Source organism: Silurus aristotelis, assembly GCF_946808225.1.
Source record: "Silurus aristotelis genome assembly, chromosome: 12".
NCBI lineage: Eukaryota > Metazoa > Chordata > Actinopteri > Siluriformes > Siluridae > Silurus > Silurus aristotelis.
In genome coordinates this window covers 19,806,570-19,830,998 of record NC_139585.1, presented here as the reverse complement: position 1 = coordinate 19,830,998, position 24,429 = coordinate 19,806,570, and the positions used below count along the sequence as shown (strand labels likewise).

General features: G+C 36.2%; 1 protein-coding gene across 2 annotated transcripts; it reads left to right on the top strand.

The window, feature by feature from the left end:
• The first annotated feature begins 8,734 nt into the window (after window positions 1-8,734).
• Window positions 8,735-23,201, top strand: LOC310734110 (uncharacterized protein). 2 transcript variants are annotated; one of them, XR_014535965.1, is made up of 3 exons: window positions 8,743-8,834; window positions 8,973-10,181; window positions 23,183-23,201. XR_014535965.1 is itself a non-coding variant. In XM_083555769.1 (2 exons), the coding sequence occupies exons 1-2, from the start codon at window positions 8,762-8,764 to the stop codon at window positions 9,506-9,508; spliced, it is 609 nt and encodes a 202-aa protein (XP_083411895.1). In that variant the 5' UTR covers window positions 8,735-8,761; the 3' UTR covers window positions 9,509-11,644. The 2 variants fall into 2 exon arrangements, 1 of the variants encoding a protein (XP_083411895.1); XM_083555769.1 differs by lacking the exon at window positions 23,183-23,201 and having other exon boundaries at window positions 8,735-8,834; window positions 8,973-11,644.
• The last annotated feature ends 1,228 nt before the right edge of the window (window positions 23,202-24,429 follow it).

Genomic DNA, 24,429 nt, shown 5'->3' with positions numbered 1-24,429 from the left:
CTGTCAGTCATGGAGGTTTCTCTTCATTATGACTGGAGAAGATGATCACAAAATGAAATCAGATTGCTCCTCATATCCTTAAGGTAATCAGTGGTTATGGAGATAACAATCAAGACTTGAAATTGAATTTAATACTACGTAAAAAGTGTAATAAGAAATCCATGACTAATCAGTCCAGTGTTTTATCTGATATGCTGTGATTCTTTTCCATTAAAATGTGTGAAGACTCTGGCCATATGTTGTCTGAAGCACTGTGTGGCTCTATGGCAACTCCTGACTTCACTCAAGTCTGAGGATATGCTTCGCCTTAAGAATGTAATTAATCATATTTTTCTTCTTTCCATAATATAATATAATACAATATCACCATCATCTTCTCATTCATTTTCTCTTTTCATATTACTATCCATTCTGAGGAAACAGAATATTCAACATCGTTTATCTGTAATAAATGGACATTAATTGCCACCCAGATGAGGATGAGGTTCCCTCTTTAGTCTGGTTCCTCTCATGGTTTCTTCCTTATGCCACCTCGGGGAGTTTTTCCTTGCCACAGTCGCCACCAACCTGCTCATCATCGACAAACTTACACTTATAAAGATCATCTTATTCATTTTTATTAGCACATTATTTAAATAAAGCTGCTTTGAGACAATGTTCATTTTTAAAAGCGCTATACAAATACAAAGAAATGAAATTTAATTGTATTATTGGTAGGCATTAGAAAAAAAAAGAATAATCTCCTAAACAATTTCTTGTCAAAGAGCACTGTGAATGTCTGGCTACCTGAAATGTTTCTGTCACTGAAAAGCCTGAGAGTAGCTCACACCTTCACACCCTTCTGGAGGTGAGAACATGTGCTGAATCTATGAGACTCTACTAGATTAACTGCTTTGCTGTTTTGAATGGTTGCCAAACTGATTCTTTTTTCTTCATCAGTCAGGCCTCCTACATGGAGCACAAAAATCCTTCTCAAAAGCCTTCCCAGGCAAGATCCGGTTGGAGCCGTCTTGAAAGTTCACCGTGACCTACAAACAACAAAGTTGTTTACTGTATTAGTCTATTAGGACAACCCTTTTATATAAGGACAACCTTTTACATTGTGTTTTTTATTTTATATTCAGAGCACAGATTCATTTTCATTTTGTTAAAATAGTTAAATAGTAGCCATTTTTTTATCTGCACCATCAGTTAACATCTGTTTGACACCTCCACTTATGCCATGAAAAATATATTTAAAAAATATAATTTAATTTATTAAATGTAAATTAAATAGGATTTATTTATCAGTTCACCAGACATACTGTGATCCACACTTTTAGTTTTATTTTTAAGTATTTTTTATATTTTACAGGTACTGAAGTAGTGAAGGCATATAATGATTTGTTTGTTTGTTTTTTGTTTTTCTGAGCATGAATGTTTCTTGAATAGAGACTGTGTTTCATGCTTTATTTTTTCTATAATATAAGAGAAATATCTTATTTAAGAAATATCCTATTTAACATTTATCATTATTTAACAGACTTATTGTTAATCAGGATTATAGCTACAAGGAGAAATCTTCAGTAACAAAGACATTGTAACCTTTTTTCTTGATGTGCTTATACCACTGGATGGAGCTGTGAGCCATGTTACTTTTCCAAAACCCGTTTCCGAAGTGCGCCATTCCAAATTTTCAGCTCCTTTTTACTATTCTTTATTATCACAAAACCAATTTTTCCTATGGATAGCCCCTGAGTTTTGCAATTAACTATATTTGCTATTATAATTGAGTATAAGTGATAGCAATCAAATTCATGTATAATTAAATCTTAATGTCTTTAGATGAGTCATTTTTTGTATCTACAAGTAACTGAAAGATTTTAACCCTCTTGCTGCAGCCAAAAAAAAGCAGAATATCAGTTGCACTGAGGACATGAAGCCACTTAAACCCTATGCGGTACACCATCTGTTTTTACAGGGTCTTTTAGTGAGCCTGATGAGTCACTACTAAATCTCCCAAAAAAAGCCTGTGATTTTTTTCACCTTCATTACTGGGACTGTTGTCCAGCAGCTGTGCATGAGTCTCCCACTTATCTCTGTGGACTATCTTCACTATTAACACTGATAAAACCTTATTATAATTGACTATGCCTGCTTTTTGTTACCGTTGAACACCACTATCAGATACAAGACTTAGTGTCAAATGCCAGGTCATCTATCAATTATCTCTTACACTCTATTAATAATTATATTTGTAGAAATGACAGTATAATGTAATATGAGTGCTACGAAATTACACACAGTTTCTCAGTTTGGTACAATGACACAGAATGAATTGCTGTTTCTAAAGCAGTGATGAGGGCATAGACTTTCTTGAAACACATCTGGAATAATGATGTGATCATTTCAATCATGTGCAATTAGTCAACCCTGGCATGATTAAAGATTTGTGATTTCCTTTTTAACAAACATCAAATTTTCCCAGTTGCAGTTTCTTTTGCCAGTTGAATTTCAAAAAGCCAATTTAGCTCTTATTCTTGGATTTCAAATTCTGCCCCATCAAAAAAATGAGCTAATTATTAGTGTTCATATGGATGAAGCAAGTTTATTAAGTTAAGCAGGATTCAAATACCTTTGACTTCCTCATTCATGCACCAGAGATTTGACAAATACAATATTTATTTTTCTCAACAGATTGCTGCAGCACCGCTTTAATTTTCAGTAATTACCAGTTATTCCTTAAACACATTACATACAAATACAATAACGAAAATAAAATGAATGCACCTCCTCCTGTGACTAATGGCACACAGATAATATTAGTGAAAGTCACACTGCCATCTGTTCGGATTACTGAACATTAGATGTGTCAGGGTTTGATTTTATATTTACCATGCCAGTGATAATATGGGCAGTGATATTCACTTTAAAGGGCATCCATAATAATTTATTTAGAATCTCTGTAGGAATGGCATGGAGCCACTATTTAATAGATAGTGATCATTCTTTGACGTGTATGTGAAGCAAAAAATAGGAATGTGAGGGAGAATGTTGACGCAAATGTAAGTAATGACTCTGTCTGAACACTTTACCTTTGGCATCCAAAGTGATCAGAATTTTTATTCAGACTGATATATTTCCCCTGAAACCTACATGCTTTAATCCATTGCGAAGCATTGGAAAATGGCAAGACACTGCCTTTGATAGCATCACTTTGATATTCCAAAACTCTGCAGAATTGGACATCGAGGGAAAACATGGGGCAAAGAAGAATAAGTCAGTAATAATAAATCAGTTCTTCCTTTTGGATCTGAATAGGTGTAATTAGAACATGCACATTTATGTTTATTCATTAGCTAGATGTTTTAAATGAAACAGATAACACTTCATACGATTTAAGCATACTGCTGAGCAAAATGTTGAAGAGCTTTTTTTAGGGCACTGTTATTCACAAGATAGTGGTAATATATAACATACAATATACACTTCTCTGATGGTTTAGACAAACATGACCTGAAGACAATTCCTTATATTAATCTTGAATTATTCAGTTCAGAACTGCTAGTACAATGGTAACCTAAACAGTGACCACAATGGCTATTTTAGGGCTCTTCCAATGAAAGTTACCTATAAGATTGATATAGAAAATGAATTTTGTGCAGCCTGCTAGTCCATATAAGAGAGCTGGAGAGATGGTGCAAACCTGGAGAGATGGTGCCAGGAGAACAACCTTCTCCTGAACGTCAGCAAGACTAAGGAGTTGATCGTGGATTTCAGCACAAAGCGGGAGCGGTCATACCAACCGATAAACATCTGCGGGACTTTAGTGGAAAGAGTGGACAGTTTCCGGTACTTGGGTGTTCACATCACACAGGATCTGTCTTGGTCCTGTCACACCAACACCCTGGTGAAGAAGGCCCGGCAGTTTCTGTACCATCTGAGACGATTAAGGGACTTTAAACTACCCTCTCAGGTGCTTAAGACTTTCTACACCTGCACCATTAAGAGCGTTCTGACGGGTAGCATCACATCCTGGTTCGGGAACAGCACCATGCAGGACAGACGAGCCCTCCAGAGGGTGGTGCGTTCAGCTGAACGTACCATCCACACCGAGCTCCCTGACCTGCAGGACATCTACAGCACACGGTGCCGGACCAGAGCCAGGAAGATTGTGAAGGACCTCAGCCATCTCAACAATGGACTCTTTTTTTTTGTTGTGTTCAGGCGAACGCTTCCGCTCCCTGAAAGCGAACACAGAGAGAATGAGGAAGAGCTTCTTCCCACAGGCCATTCGGAGTTTAAACCAGGAAACACCCAGGATCTAAAAACTGGCCCACTCTCTCCATCATCACACTTCTTCTCTGTACAGATCTCACCTTTCACACCACGACACTTTAAACTCTGGACTTGCACAGCAAAGTGCACTTTATATTTATTTATTTTATACCACACCATACTGCACATAGACATTTTATGGACACTTTACACCACACCATACCGCACACGGACACTTAAGGACCCTTACACCACACCATACCGCACACAGACACTTTATGGACAAGCCACCACAAAAATTGCCTATTGTTTACACTTTGTTACACATTGTTTACTGTTTCACTGTCTACTGCAATAAAAAAAATTTTTGTATATACATTTTTATCTTTGTTTCACATACATACATCTTTATATATATTTTATATTGTTATATTTTATTTGATATAGTTTTTTATACTTTATACTTCATTTATCAGCTTCTTTTCTTTTTCCCCATCCTATTCTCCTCATGCCGGACCGTCGTATAAAGCATTTCACTGCATGTCGTACCCTGTATGTATGTGTATGTGATGAATAAAATTTGATTTGATTTGATTTGAGCTTATTCAACCATGTATTTTCAGTGACTCGTGGAAAATTTTTTCAAAATAAATATACAATTGAAAGCAACATATAATGAAAACAAGAATCCTTTCTTTTTGTATAAGATAACATCATAAGTTCAACATATCGCATAGGAGTTGCATTCTGATTTTCCCGGTCTCCCTTTTGAATAGCACAATAGACCAAAAAACTTATAGAGAATTTAAAAATATATATTATAAGAGATATATAAGAGAGTTTTATGTTGAAATTATGAAATTTATGAATAAAAATATAATTCTTATAAATATTAAAAACGGGTGATTACTGTATATGTAAAATAGCATAATACTATATATTTTTTAGGAATTTTAACTATCACTTTTAATAGTGGTTAAAATGCAAAAGTGCAACACCTATTTATTTATTGTACACAAAAGTGTTTTTTTTTTTACCATGTAAACCAAAATAAATTCTCAACTATCCCACTAGACAAATAAACAAATACAACTAATTATCTATTCAATCTAAAGTTATCAACATAGGTCAGGTTTTAGCTAAAACTAATTATTTTGAGTAATATGGTAGAAATATGCTACAATAATTGCATTTTGTGTGCATGTATTTAGGACAGAATGCTTTGTGGCATAAATCAGCCATTATCTTGTCTTAATTAGCCATTAAATAAGCTTGTGTTTATATAGACACCTGAGTGCTGATGGCAGGTAGCTGTGATGAGATAAACACAGAAATGTGTACAAAAACCCTAAAAAAACAGAAGTCACAATAGAGTCGTTGCCTTCTTTTATAAAGTGAATGATTATCCTTTTTATGATTATTCACAAAATCAGAAAACAGAAAAATAACATGTTCTGCTTCTATGTACTTTGTACTGCTAAATGTACAATACAAACAATAAACCCACATTGTCCCATAATAATTTTAAAGTCTAAGTATTGATCTTTAGATATCAGAAATTGAGATTTTTCAGCTCTTTTTCGGAAATGGGCAGACAACCTCAAAAAAAGTAATGTTCATTATGGTTGACTAGCAACAACTTGCTGGTCTTGCTCATGTAACTAACATGCTGTTGATGGTTTTGTTGTTTGTTTGTTTTTTTCCTTAGTCCAGCAAGGTCTTTTTACAGTGGACAGGGCAATTACACAGAATAGGGCTGTGTGGGATGATCTTTCGCATTCCAATAAAAGTTTATTCATAACTAGAATTGTGGGGGAAGAGAATTAAAAAATGTTAAAGTAAACAGAAAAAATATTACTTTTAAACCCTCCTCAATCATCTTTGTTTTTTTTTTTTTTGTTTTTTTTACAGTATGTCCACAGCTATCGAATCCTAGAGCACCAGAGTTTTTGTCTATGTTTTAGTCTCTTTTCCTGGGGTTTATTTTTCATATGTTGTACCACTACTGGGTTATATTTGTGGTTTATATTTGGTTAAACTGGTCACCAATACTTCTTGTAAGCAAAACAATTGGAAACATATATATATGTGTGTGTGTGTGTGTGTGTGTGTGTGTGTGTGTGTGTGTGTGTGTGTGTGTGTGTGTGTGTGTGTGTGAGAGATAGAATAGGAGATGCTGTATGACTTTCTAATGCTAGAAGCAATGCTGTTAAACAGGGGACTAAAAATGACAGCTATTAATGAGTCCCAGAACAAGAAGCTGGTGCTGGAAGAATGATTAAAAAGTGCCAGGTTGGAGCTGGAGGCTATATGAGACTCCTTGACAATATTTGTTTTTACTTGAAAGCATGGGTTTGACCAATAAATTAGGATGCTGTATTCCATATAATACTAATGTCAGGCTGTGTCCTGTGAATCAAATAGTGCCTTAGTGCACAGCTGTGATGGTGCTGCCCCTATGATACATAGCCCTCTCAGACCATTGTTCAGTTCTCCTTGAAGTGATAATATTACTGATTACCATTGAAATGACCGTAACCATTGAAATGGTAATCAGTCAAATAACCAAGCATGGTTACATGCTGCAGCATTTACATTCATGCTGCTGCAAATGGACACTGTACGAAGATAAATAAATAACATTTTAAGACAGATAAGACTCCTTGTCATTCTACCTCATGTGTTAGTCTTTCGCTGTCTATCCTGTCCACAAAGATTGATAGGAGTGAAAGAAACCCACATACTGCAGGTGACTGAAGGCAATTAGGTACCTCTGTTGAGCTGAGCTTAGACCATTCAACTTGGACTCAAAAATAATAAGGTGTGTGTATATCTATGTAATCCTTTTGCAGTGCAGTGTACAGGTGCATTCTCCCAGCTTCATTCACCCAAAACTTAACAACAATGTATTTGTAACTATGGGTTTTGGTGTCCTGTGGGCGGCTGGTAAACTGGCATAGCCAATACCAGACGGGGTGACAGGTGGAGCTGGGCGCCTACTGAGGTCTGTGGGCGAGGTTCTGATAGATGCTAAAGCCTGTTCCTCTGTGCCCAGCCTGCCACTGGCATCACTGAGTCACTGGGGAAAAAGAGAATCACAGCAAGCAGAGACATATGGCATCTGTTATCTGGTGAGCACTCCTGTCCCTTCTTCTCGCTTCTTGTCCTTCATATGTTATGTTAGTGACGGTTAATCCAATTAAGCCACTAACAAGAGGCAGCCTAGGATCACTTCAGAGAATCAAAATATGCACTAATTAACAATGAACCCAGAATATGCAGTAATTAATGAAAACATAACAATAAAAAGCAAAACCAGAACCATCTAGCTATGCATATTCATAGCAAGAGAAACCCTGGAAACTCTAAAAGAACTATCTACTTCTTGTAGATGTCAAGTCTGCCCTTGTTTTCTTTTTTTTATCTTTCTCTCTTCTATTGTTCACACACTATCTCTCCCTGATACACAGAATATCCATTATACGTATTATTTAAATTTTATCTTATCACACTTTCCCTCCTCTGCCTCCTACTCCATTGACTTCAGATAACACCAGAGAGGACCAGAAAGGACGGAAACAAGCAAGATAGCAAGATATTAAAGTATTGACGATATTGACAAATATGTGTGTAGATGGTTGTGCATACACAGAGGAATTACAAAACAATCAAAATCATATACGCCTCTACACTGTTTAAATACATGTTATGTAAGATGCATTATTAGAAGTAAGGGGAATACACAATCATTCCCATGTAAGTTTAAGAATCAATATTCATGACTCATTGGGATTTACATTGATCTTTTTTTAAATACCTAACTCTCTAACGTCAATAAGGTCAAAGAATGCACAAGTGATAAAATAAAGGAATGAAAATGATTGAGCTAGTTTTGCAAAATTACATTTTATTATTTTTCATGAAGTGTTAAGCAATTGTTGAACAATATGCCACAGTCTACCTATTTAAGATCTACCGAATCTACCTATCCTATCACCATACTCAGATTCAATTACATATTAAATAGGCACTAACATAAAAATTCTAATTTTATATCCTACTGATTTCTGTAAAGCTGCTTTGGGACATTGTCCATTGTGAAAAGTGTTAAAATAATATGTAATTAAATTGAATTGAATTAAATGCCAGACAGAAAGAAAGAGAAAGTAGACAGATCATAATACACAGAGACAGATAACATAGTATGGATAAAAGGTTGATGATATGATGAAATGCAGTGCTGGCTGAATCAGTTTTTTTGTAGAAAGAAAGAACAGACGGAGGAGAGTACTAAGAGAGAGAAAGAAAGGGAGAGAGATTATAGGATTGTAGGTGGTAAATATAAGCATCACATCTCAGTATTATGTTTAGCCGTCTCTCTCTGCCACATATGATGTCATAGCAGCAAATCAACCAATCAGGAATCTAAGACCTCTCTGCTCTCATTGGCCCCACCCTCCTCTTGGCTCATTATACCCCACTCGTTTCAACTAGAAAACATACAATGTGCTGTCAGATGAGCAGAGCAGACACACACTATTACCACAAACACAGCCACACAGAGAAGGAGTGCATGCGTGAGTCCTCTTTCCCTTGGGCATGACGGTAGTACTTACCCCCTCTCCCTCCTTCTTCTCTGTACTCTATGTGATTCTGTCTCTTCTTTTTCTCACTCTTTCTAAATCCCTGTCTTCTGAATCTTTTTATACTCCTAGGAAAATTCGTCCTGCTGACAAAGATAGTACAGGAAGGCAAGAGCTCCAGCAGAGGAATCGTCACCACAAGTAGCGGTTGTGGTCCTTTACTGTTCACTTCTCACCTGGATCACAGCTCAGAGATGGGCTGCTCATCCGGGCGTCTGCCTTGCCAGCCTCCAGCCAGTGTACAGCTGCCCACACTGGACCCCGACACAAACCTGCTACAGGATGGAAGAGTACCCCCAACTACCCTTAAAACCCCAGAGAACCTCTCCACCCTGGAACGGCTGACGCAAGCTACAGGAGGCACAGAAAAGTCCTGGTACCGCTGTGTGTTTCCCTTCGGAGTCATCTCCCTGGTCATAGGCATGGCAGGCACAGGTGTCACTTTTACCTTCAACACCCTGCTTCAAACTAAAGTGGTGTCCTTAGTGCTGCTGGTAGTTGGCTTTATTATGCTGCTGGTGGCAGCAGCCTGTTGGAGGGTCCATAGGGCAAAAAGGAAGGAGAAGAAGGATGGAGTTTTCTTCAGTGCTGAGCAAGGCACACTTTAAAACACTCTTATGCCAACCTTGACTAACAGGAAACATTTAGGTGTACAGAGGAAAGACAGTATATTTCATTTTATGAGACATTCATCAACTGGCTATGCTGGAGGCCCATGGACTATCAGGAACTAACTGCACTGTGTATGAGCACAAATAGTTTGGCTCAAATAAAGTTTGAGAGAAGACCTTTGCCAAAATCTGTAATACTTCTCTTTGCACTGTTTTTCTGAGGAACAATGCAGCAAGAATGTAGTTAGCTCTATGTCCACTTATTACTGGACCTCATTCTGATACCAAGGTCCCTTACAGTGCTGCAAGTCTCATTTATACATACTGTAGGCAAAAGTGCCAAAAAAGAAAGATAGAGGCAAAATTCACGAAGAAGAAGGAAAGTGTGTGGCATGCTTTTCAAAAAGCAGATCTTACAAAAATATTTAAGGGGAGAACTTTCTTAGAAACTGACAGCTGGCTACTGTATGTGGAGGAACCATGAGGAAGTCCGAGGTCAGTAGATTCAGATCTGAGAAAGAAAAAGGAAGCGATTTCTTCAATGATTATACAATCCTGGAAAGTTCTCTTGGAAGACAAGGAATTAGAAACACACTGGTCCTTAATACTTCATAATCTTCTCTTCATGGCTCCCAAGAGGAATGCTTTATATCTCTTGACAGTGGTGAAGGTATATGTTTGATGTTAGATACCTTTTGTAAAAGATATATTTTTGGTGGTGTTGTTGAAAAGAAAAAAAAAGTGTGTGTGCATGAGCGTCCTCTCATGTGCTTGCATGTGTTTCTGCACAGTGTTTGTAAAAACCCTCAGGTATTTGAGCAGGTTCCTAGTGTGTGTAAGATTAATGGAAGAAAGTGCTTTATCATGACAGTCATTAGCAGGTCTTTGACTCCTGAAGAAATTAAAGACCTCTAGAGAACTGATAAGAATAGTCCTAAGATTTGCAGTGTGTTGCTCTTGCATCTGCGGTTAGTCATGCTGTTGTGCTCTTAAATACTGAACTATTTAACTTTCTGTCAACAGATGAATGTATAATCAGCTTGATAGATTATTAAACAAGTTGTGATAAATGGTCAGTACAATATAAAAGAGAATGAACTAAGGGAGAATGAACACAAGTGTCATAGTTCTTTAAGCACTGTAATATAGCTTTGATTTATATTTTAAAAAATTCTCTTTTTGTATCTCTGTGAACAGAATAGCAGACTGTTTTGTATTTTGTGTCTATTTTTTCAGTGCCTGTCTATTTACAATTAGAATTTTCTTATCAGTTTTTCTGATCCAGAGTTGCTACAGTAGCAAAAGGATTATTCAGTGCTCTTTTATAACAGCTCATCGATCCCATATCTATTAATAGCATTACCCCTAGAAATGATGAGAGTAGTGATAGGGACACCTGAGCTTCACAGAAATTGCCTGGGTTTGACATAGGAGAGAAGGAAGATAAACAACGTTTCTACCATGTGCCCTCAGCTGTGAATTTACATCGTAGTGCCTGTCTACATCTGCAGATATTGAGATATACTGAGAGAAAAATGGAGGGGAATAGGAAGCGAGAATGGGAGAAGGAGGGAGGGGGAGCTTCCATGAGAGTTCATTGATAAAAAAGCAGCCGGAAATGGTCCAGCGTGCTTGGAATATAAATCAGCAAAAAGCTAAGCACCGGTCTTGCTCTACGTGACATTATGACTTACATACCTATCCATGTCCCTACATTCCATAACATGAAATCTGTATTAATGAGCTTATAATAAGCCTACGTGACTAAAATGTCTTACTCATTAAAACCTTAAATATAAAAAAAAAATCTAAATGCAGTTTAATTTAACAAGTGTCATTCAAGCTAGAAATTCCACACATTTCCACCTACCACACGCAACATCCTTTATATTTGAAAAGAAAAAAAAATCAGATTGCTGTGGTTCTGGTGACTTTGAAAGGTGCCAGTTGCAGAGGGATTATTATAGTGTATGTAGCTTTTTGGACAAGACTATCAAATAGAGGCTTCCTGTCTCCAACAGTATATTGTGTGTGTGTGTGAGTGTGTGTGTTAATTTTTAAAATGTTGTATGTGAATAGATACATTTTTAGCCTTTGGTCTATTTGAAAAGTGTATTAAATACTAACATGCAACATGCATGATGCATCCTTGTCTTTATTAAGGCTGTAAATGACTTTCAGAAAGCTTGAATGCTTTATTGATTGCTTAACAGACAATTCTTCAAGACCGCATTAATGCACATCCTCCAGACAAAAAGAGCACTCTACCTTTTTTGCATAGTCATTAATATTCACACAGACATCTCCACCCCTAACCCACTCACCAGCCTCTCCCCTCCCCCATAGAGAACCACAAAGACTGTTTTCAGTGCCTGCCACGATCTGCTAGCTAAAAATAACTCTGCGTGACATAGTACGAGACACAGAGAGAGCTAGAAAGAGAGAGAGAGAGAGAGAGAGAGAGAGAGAGAGAGAGAGAGAGAGAGAGAGAGAGAGAGAGAGAGAGAGAGAGAGAGAGAGAAAGCAAATGCATGGCTGTATTGCATGTCCGAACAAATTGGGACTCTCCGTTTGTAACATTCAAAACAGAGCTTGATATCCAACCATCTGGAGAATGATGAAAGCAAAAAAAATTATTTCCACCCAGATGTTCTGCCCTTGGAGGATGATAAAAGCATGCAGGTATAATACCACCTGAAAAAAAAACACAATGACATGATGGAAAATCATCGCTATAAATTTAAACCTCTCAGAGTCTCTGCTGCATCGAAATTGCTATTGAATAGTAGGCATTCATTAGCTTAGTAAAATGGCACTGGGATTGGTGAAAGCCTTTTTATTTAAAAGAAAATTAATTATTTATCGTTATGCTTCTTTCATAATTCAGAATGAAGGCCGTTTGCTGTGAGGTTATTCAACTAGACAAAGGAATATATATAAGGTATAACAAGATGTTGTCACAAATATTTAGGATATCTTGACTTGAGCTTGATAAACTGACAACGAATTAAAAGCTCCTTCTTGTAATAGCTATTTAACTCATAAATAATATCTTTTCCAATATCAAGTTTTAAATCACTAGTTCTAAATGTGACCAACTTTTTTTATTGACCTAAGACAAACAAACAAAGGCAGTGTTTTTATTTTTTATTTTCACATCAATCTGACAATCAAAATTTAATATTTAATAATAACATCCCAAAAAGTACACAGAAAATTCTAGAAAAATATCCAATTAAAAAGAATAGCCAAATAAAATATGTAAAAAATGGCAAAGTCTCACAAATTGGAGTTTTACATGAAATTCTGCCTGAGTTAAAGATAAGGTTTAGAGGAATACTGTACGAACACCTGCTGCACCAGGGTCAAGATGACATTTTAGAAGAAGCCTTGTAAAGAATATAATATATATAAAATATATTAAACATTCAATGTACTTTCCTGGCAAACTTTTTTTGTGATAGCCTCATGTTCTAAAATGATAGCCTCATGTTCTATTAAACTTAAACATAGCAACCATATATTTGAATATTATATTATGTTACATTGCATTACAAGGCAAAAAAAAATAAAAATAAATAAAACTAATGTTACTTTTGGCAATACACACAAATTTACTTTCTGTGCTTTAGAGGGTTTTTTTGTAAAGCTGACACATTATGGTATTTGGAATTTCTTTTAAAAGGATACAATGTAGGTAATGTGCATGTTTGTGTTGCGTTCTGTGTTTGTGTTTGTGTGTGTGTGTGTGTGTGTGTGTGTGTGTGTGTGTGTGTGTGTGTGTGTGTGTGTGTGTGTGTGTGTGTGTGTGTGAGACAATTACTTTGGTTGCTTTGTTACCATGGAACATTCCTTAAGTACAGAATAACTGTTGCAGTCCTTAAAGAAATTCTGCAAAGGACTATTTTTAGGGTTTGTTGCAGAGCTAAATCAGCAGTAAATTATCAAAACAATAATACAGCTGTGACTAATCACCCATAAACTATAAGCCATTAGCTCTATCAAGACATGTTGGCCAACAGTGCAGCACAGTTTGTGTTAAAACTGGATTAATTGCATTACATTCCCAAAAGCATTTCTGTATAACTGGATTACAAAAATGACAGTATTCTCAGTTTCTCAGGTTCACCTCTCATAGTGTTAAAAGTGGTATATTATTTAAGGAATCATACATGAAAGGGTGTGCCCTAATACAAAATTAATGATGGATGAAGCATATTACAGGGTGTTTTAGCAAATTGGCAAATTAGCAATTATAATGTTTTATGTATTGGAGAACAGCACAATGACTGTTTTGTTCATTTAAATTCCATTTATGTTGTTAAATTTATGTTGACTGCACCACAGGCTTCCTCAGCCTACATCAGTACTTCAATTTACTAACACCGTTTAACCTGAATGAGCAAAGATTTCCATAACCACACCCCAAAATCTGGTGGAACATCTTCCCCGGAATAGTGGAGGTTATTATAACAGCAAATGGGGGACTAAATGTGGTATGGAATGTTCATAAAGTACATGTGCATATTATGGCCAAGTATCCACAAACCTTTGCGTAATTGAGTGTACTATATTTTGTGAATGCTGTAGGAGTAATACATCTGTGGCACTTGGTCCCTTATTGTAAGTTAAGGATAAACATAATAAGTACATACTACAGCAGCACAGACACTATGTCCTCTTGTCATCAAATTATATTAAATTGCAGTTGTTTGTCAGCATCGGCTTCGCAATATGGAGTCTGCATGTGAAAAAGGAACCTTTTTTAGCCTGGTGACTGTCACCCTCCTCCCTCACACAGTGAGGGGCAACTGGGCTCTGATTCTCCTCTAATCAGAGGTTCAGCAGCTGTGTGGCCTTTTAAAAATGTCTTACACCATTCCATTAACCAGAACAGTTGCCTTTAATAGGGCAGAGACACACCAGAACATTCATATGCACACATGGACATGGCACATACTATTTACACCCACCACCACACACAAAAAACGTATTGCATTCCCTCCTAAAACTGCCCATTAACACATAGAAATGACATACACTAAGCACACATACATGTGCACACACAGGTACATACAAAAAGCAAACAGTCTAGAATTTTTATTGTAGGTTTATTTTAACAGAGAGAGACAGAATATTAAATAAATCCATAAAAAACTTTAAAGAAAGGTTATAAATTAATTAGTATTTGTTTGAGTGAAATAAGTATTTGATCCCTTACCAAACAGCAAGAATTCTGACTCCCACACACCCAAATTAGTCGTGTCCCTTTAAGAAAGAACTCCTAATATCAACTTGTGATGTGTATTAAAGACACCCATCACAGAATCTACCTCTTCCATCCAAACCTCTCCACCACCATGGGCAAGACCAAAGAGCTGTCAAAGGACATCAGGGACACGACTGTAGACCTGCACAAGGCTGGAATGGGCTACAAGACTATCAGCAAGAAGCTTGGTGAGAAAGAGAGCACTGTTGGCGCAATGATTTGAGAATGAAAAAAATACAAGATAAGTCAATCGCCCTCGCTCTGGAGCTCCATGCAAAATCTCACCTCATGGCGTAAGGATGATTCTGAAAAATGTCCGGGATCAGCCCACAATTACACAGAAAGAGCTTGTTAATGATCTCAAGGTAGCTGGGACCACAGACACCAAGAAAACCATTGTTAACCCACCAAGGTTTCTATGCTCAAGAATGCACATGAAAAGGCATTTCTGAAGTTTGCCTATGAACACCTGAAAGATTCAGAGAAGGCTTGGGAGAACCACTTGTGATGTGGTCATATAAGACTAAAATTAAGTTTTTTGGCATTGGCTCGTCTCGCCGTGTTTTAAGGCAGAGAAATGCTGAATATGACCCCAAGAACACCATCCCCACTGTCCAACATGGAGGAGAAAACATTCTGCTTTGGGGCTGTTTCTCTGCTAAGGGTACAGGAAGACTTAATCACATGAACGGGGCCATGCACTGTAAAATTTTGAATGAGAACACTGAAGATGGGGTGGTGGATTGGCCTTTCAGCATGACAATGACCAACAACATATGGCCAAAGCAACAATCTGATTGTCTTGAAGCCAGTTCCAGCCTTGTGCAGTGTCTACAATCTTGTCCCTGACGTCCTTTGACAGTTCTTTGGTCTTGCCCATGGTGGTGGAGATGTTTGAATGGAAGAGGTTGATTCTGTGATGGGTGTATCTTATACACGTCACAAGTTGATATTAGGAGTTCTTTCCTATAAGTACAGGACTAATTTGATTGTTTGGGAGTCAGAATTTTTTATGGATTTTTTTAAGATAATGAATCTCTGTTAAAATAGAAAGTATAGACTCTTCATTTCTTTGGAAGGGGTAAACTCACAAAATCAGCTTAAAAAAAACCTAACTGGTCAAGCACACAGAAAGCCACCAAACACAATATTTTTCATTTTTGAATTTGTTTTGATTGCTGACTGGTGGTATCTGGTATCTACTTAGCACAACATACAGTTCAGCACCAGTTCAACAGCAATTAGCACATTTTGAAGGCAATAAATGATGAAAAAAACTCCTGACTCAAACTTGGCACAGCACCGGTGGCCTTATTTGCATGATTTTTTGACATGGTTGAAAAGAAGGTTTTAGGTTTATGATAAATGTAATGGATATGAATCAGTGTTTGACTCATTATTATCATTTTATTAATAGATCAGTGTGCTAAGAGTAACATTAGAGTTTCCACATAAACTGAGTTAGTTATGATTAAGCAAAGAGTCTTGTGACAAAAATGATAATAGGAACATTATAGTTGTAATAAACCATAGTACTTGGATACTTAAGTACATTTAAAGGCAAATACTTTTGTACTTTTACTTAAGTAATAGTTTAAAGGGAGCACTTTTACTTTTACTCAGGTAATATTATACCTAGAGTAGTTCTACTTTAACTCCAGTACATGGTTTGTGTATTTGGTCTACCACTGGTATATCCTGAAAGAGTTAACACTTGATTTCTTTTACTTATTTAAACCATGCTGCAACCCACTTTACTTACTAATGCTATGCACAGAAAAGTGTGTGCTCTTTTTGTGAACAAAAATACATAGATTTGATTGTTTAACAGATTATGTATGTATGTACTGGGACATACTATCATGTCATAAAAAGGAAGAGAATGTTGTCTAGTTACACTGCACTGTATCTACCTGCTGCACTTCATTTACATTTTATTTACATCTCCTTAAAATGCATTTTCCCATGTTTGCGGGTTAAATTTGAATGATAAAACCCCTTCACCATGCAAGAAGCTATGAAAAAATATGAAAAACTAAAACTTGACTGAAAGTAGTATCTGGGTACCTTTTGGATAATTATTTCAAGCATAGTATGATTTGGGACACACTAATTCAAGTTTTGGAAACTATTTAGGATAGATAATAAACACATTAAGCACAGTTTAAGGTTTTGCATTAGATTTTTGCCTGGATTTTGTCAGCTGTCATTAAACTATCATTAAACATCCCATTATAAAGCATTTTTATACCATTGTTAAACTGGTTTTAGTTACACTGTTTACACTGTTACACTGTAAACCCCAATCAGCCTCCTGCTTATTATTTCAATATATTTCATTAGGCTGACAGCAGTGACATGTATGTTCTATTTTCTTTTTATTGCATGTTAATGTGAAATGTTAATGCATTCCTCCCAAAATGCGTTTTTTTTTTTCCCAAAAACATTCCTGTTTTGACATGGGAGTTATTCAAGATTTTGAGAGAGAACAGACTCTATGACCTGAGAGCAAGGGTAATGGAAATGTGTGGGCAAATGTTGTGATAAGACTTTATGAAACTAATAAAGGTAACAAAGTGGTTTTGTGTGTGTGTGTGTGTGTGTGTGTGTGTGTGTGTGTGTGCGTGTGCATGTGCGTGCGTGCGTGTGCGTGTGCGTGTGCGTGCGTGCGTGCGCGTGCGTGCGTGTGTGTGTGTGTTCTTATAGGAGAGAAATAGAATGAAATAGATTTGTCAGAATACACAAAGTGCTTCTTGACCTTTATTCTTTCCTGCTTCATGTCTTTGTCTCCAGTGTGACAATGTGTACCTCAGCCACAAGGTCATGGAACCTGAGAGTTTACTTGCATTCTGAATACTAATGTCTGACTGCATAATTAATTTTTAAAATACGAAATAAATGATCTAGGTAAACAAAAATAATCAGAGAGAAACAGATAATCTCTTTCCTAGAATCTACATAACAGGCCACATGTATATAGCTGCATTTATTAGTGATATTGTGACATCTACAATCATGCAGTCTACAATCATGCAGTCTTTGATCATCATTACAAAAAATAACTTTCTTTAAGTCAAAATCAACTTTTTTTTGTTTAAAAATGTCTACTTAGGTAATAAAGTCAGACGAGTCTGTTTGGTTTTAAAGGAGCTGTCAAATATATGTCCAATCAACATGAAAGCAAAAATATATTTATCTAATCTAATAATAATGATAATATTTAATAACTAATGATAATTAATGTAATTGCATCTAATCTAGTTATATTAATAATTGAATGTTTGGCTGTAAAAGAATGAGGATTTCGCTACACCTCATTTGTGTTAGGAATCAATCAATTCAAAACATTTCTTTTGTTATAGGAAAATAATGGCATTAATGACATTATTTTTGTATATTCTACATGAAAGCTGGTGATCACATGACCATTATGCTGTACAATATTCAGTTTTTTTCTTATACCTTTAATAATGTTGTGTGACTAACTGTTTCAAAAGATCCAGCTGAAGGCTTTATACACATGCCACAAAAGACCTCATACATATCAGAAAGGGCATATGACTAAAACTGGAAGAATACTGTAGGCATCTTGAATCATAGATAATTACAAAGATTATAGATGCAACCACAAATCTGCATCCTAGCATCTGCTTTCTTTTTCAGTGTCCTTAATATTAAGATACATTGACTATATAAAAGTTTGAATTACCAAAATGCATTGTTAATAAAAAATGACAGCTTGTTGAGCTGGATTAATCTTATTAATGGTGACTTGCTGATTATTTCCATAAGATCACACAGTTCTGGTAAAGTGTTTGACATTTTATATAATAGTCTAATGAGTTTTTCTTTGTTTTTACAACCTTGCTGGAGTATCATGTAAAGCTCCTGCAATGCAATATTAGAAATTGAAACACTTGAGTGAGGGACTGAGAAAGAGAAAGCTATAAAAAAAAAATCAAAGGGGGTTGCAGGCACTACACCCAGGAAGCACATACATACAATTAGTTATAGTGCTTTCAAGATTTTCAGGCCAATCTAGTTAGGATGTATTAAAGAAAATCTGAAAAAAATAAAGCAAGTGGAAGAAAGCAATTAGTGTTTCTTCATTTTTTCCGTTCGTATTTTCTCTCTCAGTAACAGTTATTCTGATTTACACTGCTCACTTTATAACATTGATTATGCTTCCTTTTTAAAATTACTTGTTCTGTTTTTTTTAGCCAATAAACACAAGGTTTAGAGGTCCAACAAAGATGGGAAAAGGACAGGGCAAAAGCTTAGTATCTTAAATAAATTTGTCTTCACATTTACTTCATGGTAAGACCGTTAAACTTGTTTCATTGCATCCTGTTGAGTGAAATTGGAATAATCAATGTATCATGGATTATCCATTGTTCTAATTACAATTTAATTGTTTTTCCTCTTACTCCCACACTCTAAATTGCTAAGTTGATATTATTTTGTGTGTGCCTGGCTGGATGGGGAGGGCATTTGGCAAAATTGTCACCAGGGAGAAGGATAGGCATGCCAATAGATATCCATTATAGATCTTCTTCAAAGAGATAATTATAAAATATTATCTTTCTTTGTACATTACATTAAAGACTTTGGTAATAAAACATTAAGAGGCCCATTTTGGAAATTAGACTATGTCTGAGGAGTGATGTATCATCTCTGCTTGTTCCTCCTTTTGAGTCATACCATCATCTTATCAGATGGTGGGGAAGGAAGGTGGACTAGGAAGGTTATGTTTTGCATTAGTAAAAATATTTACCTCTGCCACTGCTATTTAAATTAAATGTGATCTATAAAATATTATTTTATATATTATTTACCCAATCAGGCATTTTATTTAAAATTGTTTTAAAAATACAAACTGTTCAAATGTCGATGATCACAAATGTTAATAATAATTCTTCTTCTTCTTTCGGCTTTTCCCATTAGGGGTCGCCACAGCAGATTATCCGTCTCCATACTACTCTGTCCTCTACATCTGCCTTTTTCAAACCAACTACCTGCATGTCTTCCTTCACCACATCCATAAACCTCCTCTTTGGACTTCCTTTTTTCCTTCTTACTGGTGGTTCCATTCTCAGCATTCTCCTACCGATATACCCCATGTCCTCCTCTGCACATGTCCAAACCATCTCAATTTCACTCACCTTGTCTCCAAAACGTCCTACATGCACAGTCCTTTTCATAAACTCGTTTCTAATCCTGTCCATCCTTGTTACTCCCAACGAAAACCTCAACATCTTCAGCTCTGCTACCTCCAGCTCCACCTCAATGGCACTGTCTCTTAACCATACATCATCGCAGGTTTCACCACAGTCCTATAAAATTTCCCTTTTACTCTTGCAGATATCCTTCTATCACAAATCATTCCTGCCACTCTTCTCCACCCACTCCACCCTGCCTGCACTCTTTTCTTTACTTCTCTTTAACACTCTCCATTACTTTGCACTGTTGACCCCAGGTACCTGAACTCCTCCACCTTCTCCACCTCTCCTCCCTCCAACCGCACCACTCCACTGCCCTCCCTCTCATTCACACATATGTACTCTGTCTTACTCCTACTGACTTTCATTGCCTTTCTCTCCAGCACGTACCTCCACCTCTCCAGGCTCTTCTCAACCTGCTCCTTACTCTCACCACAAATCACAATATCATCCGTAAACATCATAGTCCATGGAGACTCCTGTCTGACCTCGTCTGTCAACCTGTCCATCACTACTGCAAATAGGAAAGGGCTCAGAGCCGATCCTTGGTGCAATTCAACCTCCACCTTGAATCAGTCTGTCGTTCCTACTGCACACTTCACTGCTGTCACACTGTCCTCATACATGTCCTGCACCACCCTTACATACTTCTCTGACACACCTGACTTCCTCATTTAATATCACAACTTCTCTCTTGGCACTCCGTCGTACACTTTCTCTAAATCCACAAACACACAATGTACTCCTTCTGATCTTCTATACTTCTCCATCAACATTCTCAAAGGTAATAATGTGGCTGTGGTGCTCTTGCTCGGCATGAAACCATACTGTTGCTCACAGATGGTCACCTCTTCCCTCAGCTTGGCTTCCATTTCTCTTTCCCATAACTTCACTGATCAACTTAATTCCCCTGTAGTTACTGCAGGTCTGCACATCTCCCTTATAAATATATACCCTGTTAAAAATTGGTACCAGCACACACCTTCTCCATTCCTCAGGCATCCTCTCACCTTCTAAAATCTTGTTAAACAATATTGTTAAAAACTCCACTGCCATCTCACCTAAACATCTCCATGCTTCTACCGGTATGTCATCTGGTCCAACCCACTTTCCACTCTTCATCCTCTTAATCGTTGCTTTCACTTCCCCCTTACTAATCCTATCCACTTCCTGCTTCACATCTCATCTTCACAACACAACTTCTCTCATATTTTCCTCATTCATCAGCTGCACAAAATACTCCCTCCATCTTGTCAACACACTCTCCTCACTAGTCAACACATTTCCATCTTCATCCTCTATTGCTCTAACTTGCAGCACATCCTTACCAGATCGGTCCCTCTGCCTGGCCAATCGGTATAAATAATTTTCTCCTTCCTTAGTGTTCAACTTCTCATACAGCTCCTCATACATCTTTCAGTTTTCTTTCTCTTTTGCATTTCTTCGATATAACTGCACCAAAAGTGTACCAAACCATGACTTTTGGTACTGAGGTAGCAAATTTGTGAATTTTTTTGTACCATTACACCCCTAATATATATCGACATTTAAATTAAATGTTTATGTGAATAACCATGTTTCTATTTTAAATATGTACCAATGAATTAACCAACATGCTTAAATCAAGCTCTACTCAATAATAATTAACGCTCATACTAGTGCTTGCTATTTCTTCATTACTGGGTAATGGTTATCTTTTGTTAATTATTATTTATTACTGAACTTACATTTATAAATTATTAATAGAGATAGAAAAGTGTTGTTTAGAGTAAAAAAAATGAAGAGGAATTGTTAGGAAAAAAATTGTGTTATAGTATATTTTTGTTTTTTATGTAAATCTTTCCTTTAAACAGAACATTTCATTGGGAGCCTTTTGGGAGTATAAATATAATAATTGTATTAATTTCGTGGAGTAAAAGTTTTGAAACTTTTTGTGCCAGCTTTCAATATCACTCGATCCAAAAAAACTCCCCCTGAAAAACTCTAGTTATACGGATAATGCAATAAACTTTAGCATAATAATTTTATATATTGTTCAGTTTGTATGTGCTATAACATTCCTTTACATCTTATGTGGTTATACCTGCTTTTGTGGAAATTGCCATATTACTCATATTCTCTAGGCAGCCATCGCATATGCAATTTATACATATTTAATGATCTTTCCCCATTCTAGATTTATTTTGATGCTTTCTTTCATCTAAACTAGATACTCTGAATCAGAAAATTTATTTCTGTGACTATCTAATGCTCACTCTGCTTTCGGCTTCATGATGTTGCAGTGAGCCCTGTACTTTAAACCAGACTGTCCAAAAAGTTTTTAAGATGTGTGCTTTTAAAATGTCATCATAATTTAAATACTGTTGTGTTTTCCACTAATATATGCATAATTAAAACTATTTAAACCTAGTAGCTATAAAAAGGGCATGTATTTTACTTTAGCTAATCATTTGCATTCTGTATACCGAGTGGCAAAATCAATGAAAGTTCAACTAGAGAAGAGCATCCGCTTCTGTAACCATTATGCCAGAGGTGCTACATCATTTCCACATCCACACAGTCGATATTGAACAATACCACTGAGCAAAATGAATAAAGGAGAAGAAATGTGGAAACCCAGAAATCAAGACACAAATTTCTCCTATGTACCCACTTAATGATCAGCATTCTTATTATTGTGTATTGTAATAAGTTAAAAAAAAATTGCAATTTGCAATCATTAACTTTTGTGGCTGTTTTAATCATGTTTCCTCGCTCTAAAATGATTAATTACAGTTGTCAAAATTTGATGGCTGAGTAGTTCTCAACAAAAAACCCTCTCTGAGAGGCACTAAAAACAGCTCATCACTTTTCTTTTTTATTTCATTTATGCTCTTTCCCTTGCTACATATTCAGTGTAATCGAAAATGCTTCCAGGCTATGGCATTTCACACTGTTCAGTTCCATTGCCTGCTTTAATCTGCCTTTATGTAGAAATTTCCCACTTTTTATATTTTCTTTGTATGCCTTTAACCAATTGTCCAAGTACATATAAACTGTGGAGTAGTCAAAATTTAATAGAATCTTTAAAGTGTAATTTGGCTCTCAGTTACTTCCGTTCTATTAGTACATGTATTATTTAATGTTTAAAATAAAACACATTTCTTGGCCATGACTCATGATCCACATTTTCCACCCTGACAGATCATCGAAGGTCCATGTGCTTCCTGCAGCAGAGGTTTAACAAGGCAGCTAGGAGAACGCAGAAGCCAGGGTGACAGCAGTGTTACTTACTGAGAAGAAATTCATAAATTAATAATTTTCCTAATAAATACTTTGCAGTCTGTGCAAATGCCTCACAGTCTGTCCACAGTCGGTGAATTCAAGACCCTGCTAATAGCCAATGTTCAACAGAACACCAGATTTAAAGTGACAGTATCTTGTGAAAATTCAGGTTATGGAATAAATGTCATCTCCATCTACATCCACATTATACAAAGCTCATTTACCTGACACTTAAGCAGCATGACACGACATAATGCATGCTGATTGTAAGCAAGCAACAAGCAGGTGTAGAGATGAGTCCACAGATATTCTATTAATAGGCCAGCACCAGACAATGTAAACCTCTTTAAGTAAAATACAAAAGACAATTACTAAAATAAGTTAAATATCAGGGACATATTGCAATCACTAGGCTGCAAATCAACACTTCCTTCTATTTTCATATACCTGTTAGGTGTCCTCCAAGTAGATTTACCTTTTAAAGGAAATAGAGAAGATTCTTTCTTCACAGAAGTGCAGATTCTCTTAAGCATCCCTGGGCAACTATTCAATAGAGACTAATTAATGAGTCGTGGGTGGAGAGTGTGCACACTAGACTCCATTGTACTGTTAATCTTAAAGATTTAGCCACAACTACACTGCTGATGAGAGAGGGATGCATCACGAAATTTATCTCAATGAACTAAAGCAAAAGTGCCAAATGAAAAGGATCTTCTTTATTTCTTTATTTAAGCAAGGCTGTCCATATATTTTTCACAAAAACTTACTTTTTACCAAACATTTTTTTCCCTAAATATTCTTCTTTTCTTTACTTATACACCAACGACATAATATTCACTAATATTAGCACATTTTTTTGCTTGCCATTAGAAATTATTGGTTGTGCACTGTTCTTAAGGAGGAAAAATATAACATTATTTTAATAAAATGTTATTGTTGGATTATGTAAATGACAGTAAATGTATGCCACATAATTTATTTCATATTGTAATGTGACATTTTGCAAATGCAGTACATATAAAAGTGATTTAAAATGCATTGCTGTTATAATTTTTAGTGTGCGACATTTTCACCCGTTTTGCATATTCTGTGCAAATTCTACAATACATAATTCTACAAAATATAATAAATGCTTACAAAGGCATTTAAGGCTTAATAATTATTTA

Coding starts and splice junctions, on each gene's coding strand:
- LOC310734110 (XM_083555769.1), top strand. CDS start 8,762: ATGTGCTGTCAGATGAGCAGAGCAGACACACACTATTACCACAAACAC. Junction 8,835..8,972: donor CACAGAGAAGGAGTGCATGC/GTGAGTCCTCTT, acceptor TTATACTCCTAG/GAAAATTCGTCCTGCTGACA.